Source organism: Acanthisitta chloris, unplaced genomic scaffold (assembly GCF_000695815.1).
Source record: "Acanthisitta chloris isolate BGI_N310 unplaced genomic scaffold, ASM69581v1 scaffold29795, whole genome shotgun sequence".
Taxonomy (NCBI): domain Eukaryota; kingdom Metazoa; phylum Chordata; class Aves; order Passeriformes; family Acanthisittidae; genus Acanthisitta; species Acanthisitta chloris.
Window position 1 is genome coordinate 1 of NW_008673629.1, and position 10,350 is coordinate 10,350.

At 50.0% G+C, this 10,350-nt stretch overlaps 1 protein-coding gene across 2 annotated transcripts in view; it reads right to left on the reverse strand.

Annotated features, from left to right (window-relative positions):
- Positions 1–10,171: 10,171 nt before the first annotated feature.
- The window catches only part of SEPT2 (septin 2), a 10,335-nt gene continuing 10,156 nt past the window's right edge, over positions 10,172–10,350 (reverse strand). For both annotated transcript variants that reach the window (XM_009075032.1, XM_009075031.1), the window contains one exon: positions 10,172–10,276. In XM_009075032.1, the coding sequence (XP_009073280.1) occupies positions 10,172–10,276 (105 nt within the window). The remainder of the gene's footprint in view (positions 10,277–10,350) is intronic.

Genomic DNA, 10,350 nt, shown 5'->3' on the forward strand with positions numbered 1-10,350 from the left:
CCAGCTGAAGGGCAGCTAACCCCCAGGCTGCTGTGCAGTGCCTGCACCCCAGAAAAGGGACACGAGACCCGCAGTGTTTGTCCTGGGGACCCGCGGGGACCTGCTGCCCACCTCAGCACCCACTGCACTGCACCCACGGGGACCTGCTGCCCACCCCAGCACACACCCCACGGATCCCCTGGCAGTGGGGAGTGCTGCTCTGAGAGTCACACCGTGCTGGGAAACAGCTGCTGAGGTTCAGACCAGAAAATCCCACAATTTGCTCTCTTGGGTGTTCAGGACAGAACCAGCCCCAGCACTATAGAACAAGAGGTGGCACAGGTGCTGCACCACGAGCTGAGGTCCAGCACAGAGACACTGGACACCAGAGAGCATCAGGGCATCCTGCTCCTCACCCCCCAGCCAGCAACCTCATCCCTCAGAAATACAGACAGAACTAAACACTGCGGGAAGTTCAGCACAGGACAAACAGATCTTTGCACCTCCTGAATGTCAAGACTGCTCAAAAGCTGAGGCCAAGACTGGCAGACAACAGAGCAGCCAGGAAAAAGCTCCTCCTGGAATGGGCCACGTTTGGCAGCCCCCACATCATCCAGAGGGACCACCTGCCCATCAGGACAGAAGGCAACGGAGATGAGAGAAATCCTTGGATGTCTCTGGGCATGGATTGATGGGCAATAGCACAAGAAGAGTATCCTTGTTTCTGAGAACTTGACCTTTTCACAACAACTTGGAAAACAGTATTAGCATAGCATATGACTTTTGTATTAGCACACAAATGGTGTGGGACAGCCCTTTCATCCCAGAGCAGCTCCACCACTCTCACCCACAGAAAGAGGCAACTCACAGATTTAATGAGAAGTTCCTGACTAGCAGCATTCTCATCTCTTCAAAAGAAAAGAGAGACACAAGGTTTTAAAAAAATACGTCTCACGAGTTCTTCTCCTTAAAAAGTGAAATGGAGCTGAAGGATCTCATGGATACAAAGGAAATAAACAGGAAAGCTGCAAAAGCACAGACAGCACTTTAGACCACCCTGTTGAGGAGAGCAGTGCTGGTTCCAGCCAGGTGAAGTGTGTCAGTGCTGGCACTGCTGCTCGGGTGTGCCCGTGGCTCCTCCACGGGCAGTGACAACGGAGCAGGCAGGGTCATTTGCAGCCTAAGTGCTTGGAGTTTCACAGCCTTCAAAGTGCAGACACTTCAGAGCCATCTTTGTTTCAATCACTTGCCTTAGCATCTAAAAATTTCCTTGTGCTAAAAAAGCAGCTGCTGCTAAGTCAGAGAATAAACCTGATGTAATCACTTCAAAAGCCATGTACAACCAGAGCCAGGGAGAGGGAAGGAACTGCAGATATGGCAGAGCCTTCAGAGGCATCAACACCCTGATGCTGCTCTGTGTGCTTCTCTCTACATGCCTGACCTCCACTGCTCTCCCCAAACACGTGTAACGTGCTGTGCTGAAACAATCCAGTAAGGAGAAGGCACAAAGGTTCCATCTGTTTCAGCATCCACAGCCTCGGGACCTCTGTGTTACTCGGCTCATTTCTGGCCCTTCGACCCACACAGGCCAAAGAATGATTTTCCATCATATCATAGAATCACAGGATGGTTTGTGTTGGAAAGGACTTTAAGCATCATCCAGTTCCACCCCCTGCCATGGGCAGGGACACCTTCTGCTGGACCAGGTTGCTCTAACATGTCCATGTCTTTCCCGTGCCAGAGCCCTCAGAGCCAGACGCAGTACATAGCTATCTACATACTACACGTGTGTGTGTGAGAACACATGTTCTGATAGGTACAAGAACACTGGAACACACACACGAGTCACTACCACAGGTGACTTGTGGCTGTTAGAGGAGTCACCACTCGTTTTCACCTCCTCCCCAGGGGGTTAGAGGAGGACAGGACACATGGCACCACCTGCCATCTCAGCTCCTGCCACCACAAGCAGGGGAAGGGACAAGACTCCATGTTTCCCATCTGAAGGTGACAGCTCTGCCCTCTGCAATTCCTGCTCCCAACCAAACAGGACACAAATAGCAAGTGCTTTATCAGGCTGAGCCCTGTTCTACACACTGGAACACTTAAAAATTCCTCAGCAGCTGTAACAAAAACCGTGCTTGAGTTGTGGTGTTTGGCGACTTTGTAATCCAAAAGAGGGAGTGGAGGGTTATCTGATGCACTACATGCAGACTCAGCAACAAGTTCTTCACAGCTATCCACAGACCTCCAAGTTTCCGTAACACCCGTGAAAATGAACTTTCCAACCATCCAGGCAGTGTTTGAAGCCTTTGCAGAAGGACGAGGAAGCTTAGAGAACAAAGCTAGAACAAGGCTGTCCTCACACATGAAAGCTGCTGCTGTTGGAAGGATGCAGTGCCAGGACTCATTTTCTCCTTGTGAGACAGGAACTGATAACAAGGTTTAACTCACTCAACTAATATAACATATTATATGTGATATAATCTACACCATATTCTCCTCTTGGCCTGAGCAGGACAAATGAGAATTACCCTTTTATTGCACTATGGTGTTATATCTTTCTTTAATCACCCTCTGGATGAAGGTGGAGGATGTCCTGCAAAGCAGACTTCTTATCTAACCAAGAGAAGCAGCAGCTGGAAAAGCTCCTTTCTCTCCAGATCCTTCACCATGGCAAAGAGAAACTCTGCAGACTGGAGAATTACACCTGCTGCTAACTCTGTCAGCACGTATTTACAAATAAGCACTGCAGAGCTTTATCTCTCAGAGGGCTCCTATCTCATACCGAGGGCCACAGCTCCAAGAGGAGGGGAGCAAATGGCAAAAGGCTCAAGTCGAGGCAAACAGGAATTTGCTGGATAACCAGAGATGTGATCCACATGATGAGCACAGAGAACGAACAACACAGCCAAACCTGTACGTGCCACTCTCCAGAACTGTTCTCGTACTCCAGCCTCAGTTGCTGCTAAAACTGACCTGGAGGCACAGGAGAAGAACTGTTCACCACCAGCAGTGAACGGAGATGCTTTCAGCCTGAGCAGAGTGCAGCTGGTTCAATGGCGCTGGCAGCAGCTCACGGCACCGACCCCAGAAACCGATTTCCATGCTGCAGGGATTTGTAGGCTCTGGGGGAGGGATTTGCCACTTCCACTCTTAGCTGCTTTCACCCCTGCAATCAAGCTCGAGCACCTCTCTGGGGGAATCCTTTGGGCTCATCAGGTTGCTCCCCTTTGGTACATTCCTCAGGAGCTCTTCTGCACACCCTCACCTACCCATTTTATTGGCCTCTATAAAGTGCAAAGTCTGCCAGCCTCAGACTGTGACCTAGAATTAAACCCTCAGTACTAACCAGTTCTTTAGAACAGGCCTGGGCATTTACTCACAGGAAAAGCTTCTGCTAACAGAAAAAAAAAAAAAAGAGTGGCTGCAATCCCTTTTTGCAATCGCCTACTTTGCCTTTCATAATTGCAGCTGTGTTCCAGCTCAGCTCTCACGGGGAGAGGGGCAATTAGGCCAAGCAAAGGAAGCACAGCGTGTGTGGGTACCTGTGCACGCAGATGCGCTCGCTCGCAGCTCCTCCTGGTTAGTGAGCCTGTCCCAACACATCCTCCCGAGCCAAGGGCTCAGCCTAGAGACAGCAGCACAAACCTCGGCAGCCTGCACAGGGCTGAGGCTGCTGAGCCACAGCGCTGAGCCAAGAGCCAGCCACAATCTGCATGTCTCTATTCCCCAGCCACAGCTGAAGCTCAGATACAGCCGATCCCTTATTGCCTCCCCGTGGCGCATCCACCCTACTGCACAGCAGCAGCACAGCTAGGCCCACAACTGCCCTAAATTTGCTCAACAGTGAATGCTAAGATTTCTCAATAGGTGTTAGTTTCGTGGCTGTAACAGCCTAAACATTAAGCAGATACCAAAGTCTTTCCCACAGCTCCGTGATTATTTCTCTCCTTCACTTACTGAAGCCACCACGGTGAGAGCAGCCAAGCACTCTGGAGCACTGAGGCCTGGAAACCCACACAACTGGGAGTGTCAGAAAGCTCCTGCTCCCCGTTTTGTGTTTCAGACTCGGTGAGGTTTGTCTCTCCCCTGCCCATCACGTCCGGCTGGAGTTGTTACCTCAGAGGTTAACTCAGAGGAGCTGCACGGTTCAGTCCAGTCATGACTTGTACTGTGCTTCAAAGATCTACATCAAAAACGTGTGTGTGAGACATCCCCAGACAGACACCACCACTCCCCTAATGCCTGAAATTCTGATGAGAAGCAAGATCACTTCATCTGCACATACCTCAGCCAACACAACCACACAAAGGCACAGTCAGCAAGGATCCACAGTTAAAAGAAATCAATATAAAGGAGAGCAAAGCCTAACTCTGTTCCACGGACAGGACACTTCAGAATAAGGAGATGAGTCCAGGACCTCCAAACACTAGGGAAACGTAAGCCAACAATTCTCTGACTGCCAGGCAAACCCGAGCCGGGGCTCTCACTGCTCCCCTTGCAGCTCTGGGTCCCTTTCTGTGTGAGGCAGCCACAACAGCCTGCTGGCAAACCCAGCTGGGATTCCCTGCCCTGCTCCAGGCAAAGGGCCCGTGCCAGCTGCTGTGCCAGCACACGGAGCGGTGCCAGTGCCAAGCTGAGCGGTTGGACACACGGACTGCCACATCCTGCCATGCTTTTCCCTGCCTCAGAGCACCCCAAGACCATCCAAACCAGTTTTCCCCCACTGGATACCAACATCCTAGGGAACGCAATGCCCCTGGGGAGCCAAAGCACATGTTCTCTGCAGGGAAAAGTACCAAACTCAGAGCAAGTGCCACTGCAGGACCAGCTCGACTTCAGTTTTGGGCTAGGAAAAGCTGCTTAAAAGTAAAACTGGATCAAAAGCATCGAAACAAGGGGAATGGGGAACTGTGAGGCACAGGAGTGGGCAAGTTCTGAGCAAAGCCTTTTACTGTCAGCACCTTTTCTTTGGTAACTGCTGCTGGAGCAGCACAAGATCTGTTTTAGTGAGTGTTTGGCATTAGCTCTCAGGTTGTGTTTATTTACCTGTTCTATGGAACATGCTGACTTACCTTCATATCCTTGGGAACTCCTCTGCTTCCTACATGGGTTTTTCCCACGAATTTTTGGCTTCTGCTTATAAAAAGGAGGTGACTCCTTCTTGCTGCCCCACCAGCCTCAAACTGTTCCTCAATGAAAACCAGGAGGACAACCAGCCTGAGGCACTTTAAGCAGAATGCCTCATGCATTGAAGTTGCTAACAGCAGACAGGTCTCATAGCTCAGATCTCCCTGACCCTTTGCCATGTCTTCCTTGAGGTGACTTACACGGTGGAGCAGAATTTCCTACCTGGCAATGTGGCCCCTCTTGGAACGCAGGTGTGCCTTAAGTCTGACACTGGTTGGTCACCACGGAGGATAAGTGCAGAGCCAAGAGCCAGGGAGGGCCGGGATGGAGCACAAAGTGGCTGCTCCAGGGCCCTTCACACTGGGTTTCAGGGGGTGCAGGGCAAGCCCCAGGCTTGGCAGAGGGAGCAGGGCTCCTCGTTCTCTGCCTGTCCAGGAGCTCGGCGTGTCCCACAGCAGCCAAAGCGCTGCACTGCTCGCTCCAGGGCACAGCTGAGCAGGGAAACTGCAGGGCTGGCTCTGCCCTCGCTGGGGGCAGGTTCCCAAAAACTGCTGCTCTCCATCTGGGGCAGCTGGACACCTCCCCTGCCTCACCAGACTGACAGGCTCCCATTCCTGTGGGTAGGAGTAAGCTGCATTTGCCTCCTGCATTCCGAGCACCGAAACTGAACTTGCAAACACACAGCTCCATCAGATCGTACCTTGCCAAACGCTGCAGAAACTCTCCTGAGAAATGCCCTCGGGAGCCGCGGGCTGTGGGAAGAGCTCTTCAGCAGGTTGAGCTGGGAGTGGTTTAGTCACAGCCTTCTCCCAGCGCAGGAGCCCCTGAAGTGTTTCCCTGACCTGCTCTCCGCCAGCCCGAGCTCCATGTTAGGCTCTTTGTGCACTACACGAAGTCGAGAAAACAGCAAACAGGGAAGAGCATATAATTCCATGGGGTTCTTTGCACTGAACTCCAGTACAAGTCTTCCCAAGCAAGTTTCAACTCTTCCCAAAACATTTATGGATTCTATTACTGCATATTCCCCAGACTGTAAGCAATTAGCAACCTCGTTTGCCCTCCAGCTCAGGCACTTCCCTAAAACATCCAGCATTTCAGGATGGGGAGCTAAGTGCCCAGAAAAACGCAGGGAAAATGACGGGTTTGCTTTTCCTTCCCCAGAGGTCAGGAAACAGGAGTTAGCAGGTATTATATTCACTTTTTTTCTCTTTTTTTGTTTTTACCCACTAAATCTGTGTGACAAGCTAACAAAGTCCTGATGGAAATCCTCCCTCAGGGCACAGAGGCAAGAGGAGCAGTGAGAGCCCGGCAGAGCAGCCCCTGCCAGACACAGGGTGTGCCCAGCCAGGTCTGGACACTCAGCAGAGTAAACTGACAGTGCACCGAGGGAAAGGCTGAACGGTCGGGTTGGGCAGCAGTTGTAAATGAAATGCCAAACATTCTTTTCCTCTCCCATCACAGGACAACTTTCTCCTCAGCCACTCACTCTGCTTCTGAGGAGAGAGGTATGGCCAATTCCTCCACAGGTACCACCCAAAGGAAGGCCTGGGAGTAAATCCTAATGCTGACAACCACCTGGAAAGGCACACCAAAGGCTGAAGGACCTTCCTCGGTCCCTGCTGGAGGGCCAGGGTGGCCAGGGAGTCAGCTCCCACCACTCTCCAGTGAAGGGCACACCAGCCACCATCACTGAGAAATGTTACCCAGAAGTGTGGCTGAAACGTGAGAAAAATGCCAGGAGCTTGCAGGACCCCAAGCAGGAGGAGCAAGGGGCAGGAGTCTAAAGGCAGCAGAGGAAAACCTGCTGAGCAGCACAGAGACTACCCAGAGAAAGTAGATCCCAGGAAAGAAATGCTCCTAGAAGTGCAGGCATAGATTGGGTGAGGTATTAACTTAGAGGAAAAGGTTCCAACCACACCTGCATTTCTTCTTTGCATTTCAAACATCCCACCACAGATCAGTGTTGCTGGGGCTGATTGTAATACAGAATCATAACTGTGAAAGTGTATTTCAGCATCTTTTATTGTAGTTTGGCTAACGGCAGTACAGTCAAACAGAATGGAACAGATTTCTGTACCCAGAACAAGTAATTTTTTTACTACCAGCTATAAAACTCTACAATTCCAAATTATTTTGGTTCCTGAAATAAAAGCTGCCACAATACTGTAACAACTGTGGCCAGGTCAGCAAGCCACAAACAGCTCCTACCTTCAGTCCCAAAGCCTTTCTGCTGCCCAAGTCTTCCCTCAACCAGCAGCTGTTTCTCTGGAACAGCTTCCGAGAAAAGTCTCATTTTTCATGTCTTAACACAGACCCATGAATTTCAAGATCACCCCAAGAGAAGCGAAGGGAAACAGACCTCCAGAGGCACGAGGCACCTCATGAACAACTGCCCCAAAAGCTTGGGAAGCAGCAGGTACCTGTTTAAGCATTGCAGTTCACATGGCAAGTGTTACAAATTTGCTCTTTCCCATTAAAAAAAACAAACCAGAAAAACAGCATACAAAAATATCTCTCCTGCTGGAATTTGTAGATCAAAAGTTATTTGCCTGAGAATCAAATGGAATACTTTATCCTGACCAAATATTGTAACAGACACGTGGTATTTTAGAGTCAGACACTGTAACTCCACAGGAAGTGACCAAGCAGCACTGAACACATGGAGCAGGTTTGCTCTCCTTCCCGTGTCAGACACACAAGACCACACTGTCACCTGAGCACAGACAGAGTGACACATACAGCCAGGGCCCTGTGCAGGCACTTCACAATTCCCAGTTTGCTTCAAGTACGGCTCACAGCCATGGGAATGCAAGTAAGATACTGGCCCAGGTTGCCCAGGGAGGCTGTGGCTGCCCCAACCCTGGCAGCGTGCATTCCAGGTTGGCTAAAGCCTTGAGCAACCTACTCTGGTGGGAGGTGTCCCTGCCCAGGGCAGGGGCTGGGGGATCCCTAAGGCCCTTTCCAACCCCTAAACTTCTATGGCTCTATGGTGTGGAGTTCCCTGGCAGTGCTACCACATTGCTCCGTTTCTACACCTGCTTTTGAACAAGCAAGTCAAGAATTTATAAGTACATGTTTTCCCATCGAAGTTTTATGCGTGTTTGGCAAAAAAAGGGACTTAGCACTTCTGTGCCTCTCAGCATACACCAAGGTTCTTGTTTTCACTGCTGGCAAGGCTAGGGAGGTCAAATGAGCCATGTAAAACTCCGACAGCAAGTGCTGAGGAGAGAGCTGGAGCTGCCCAAGCAAGGGCTGCAGGGTTGACTTCACACTCGTAGGAAGCTGCAAACATACACCACCTCATAAACAGCAGCTTCAGCAGCTAAAAGTTTCAGCTGCTCAGCAGGTCTGTGTTTAACCTAGACACTGGAGCACCTCTGGAATTCTACATTAGCTGCAGAAATTCCATTATTTTTTTCAAAGAACCTTTAAAAAAACCCTATGAAAGCCACAGCTGCACCTGAGCTCACAGAGAGGAAAGAAGCTGCTACTGTACCTGTAGTTAGCAGTTCAAATGTTCTGTAGCAGAAGCAGCAGAGTCAGGCCCCAGCTGGGCCAGCACAGCTCCAGCCTGCTGTGCACTCCTGTCCAGTGCAGCTGGGACCACTGTCCTTGGCCACCAGTGCTGAGCAAAGTGACCTGGGCCCAAGGAACAAATAACCAGTGTCACCTCCAGTGATGGTGCTGACTCCACCTCAGGGCAAAAGCTGCACTCAGCCTGCACTGACTGCAAGGCACAGGTCACTCTCACAGAGAGGTGCTGGTACATACTCTGCACTACACTTAGCAGTCTGCAATCACCTAAAAATTGTATGAAAACACTCACTAGGAACTACAGAATTTCTTATGCCTTTGGATACAGGGAACACCCATGCATAGAAAACTACTCTTGGGGTTCCTCTCATTGAACAACATCAGCATTATCCAAGTTTATTTGGCTACAGCAATGCCAGAAAACAGCAGGACTGACTTGTGCTGACCTAGAAGGAACTCTTCAAAATCAGCTGCACTAGGGTAACCGGTTTTGGGCAAACAACAATCCTCCAGGGTTAGATCTGGAGGAAATAATGCCTGTCATGTATGTCACATTGTGCTTCACAGGGCATTTCCTCTCCTTCCTTTGCTACACAAGGCATGCCTGAATTTCCAGGTGATGTCTGCAGCAAGCAGAGAAAGGGCTGAAGGTCTCCCAGACAGCTCTAAGTGCTGCAAGACATACAAAACTAACCTCGTGGGATCCCTGGTGAGGTGACTCTCACCTGCCACTGACCAAGGAACCACTGACAGCTGTTCATCTCCAAAGGGAACACAAAGTTAAAAGCAGGGAGCTAATAAGATACATTAAAAAATATCTAACACTGTATCAGGCTAAAAAAGTTTCAAAGTATATTTTGAATCCCTAATACAATGGGAAATTGAAAATAACCTCAGTATAGGAATGACTAAACAAAACCAAAGTCAAATGTGTGTAAGATACAAAATACCAACTGAATACATGTTATGCAATATATCTCAAGAGCTACCACAAAACACTCCCATGTTAAGCTCTACAGCAGCTCCAAGTGGGGAGCAAGAGGCATCCTCCCTGCTCTGCCAGCACTGCAATCAGCTCCAAGGGGTCTCCTCTGAGTCAGGGGACAAAGCCATCTGAAAATGAGACAAACATAGTGTCAGCTGTCTTCTCACAGACAGAAACCCAAAACAGCACATGTTATAACCCACAAGGAAACAACTACTCCATCACCTGTTTCAAAGACTTCTTCCACAACTCCTGCAGTGTATGTTGCACGGACTCCATGGGAAATTCGCACGTATACATGTGTACACACATACCCCCCACACCTGTTTAGTTTGACTCCAAGTCACTTCACTCCACAAACAGCAGTTAGTCCTCAAGAACCAAAATGATGACTGAACGCTATGCAAACCCATCTTGGAAACATTTTTCCAGCCACACCACTGAGCAATGGAAGGAGAAGCCCTTTAAGCAGCTATTTGAACATCTTAATGTCCTGGTTATAGCCAGGATGGAGTTCATTTTCTCAGACTTACCCAGACTTTACACGTGGTGCCCATGAACTGCACTGCTGTCACTTTCTCCACTTTGCATCTGCATCTGCATCTGGGCCTGCATTCTTGCAATCATCTCCTGCATGCGACGGAGCTGGAAGAGCAGCACAGGAGAATCCTGCAGCCTAACCTCACCTCAGGACACGACTCCCCACGGTCACCACCCGT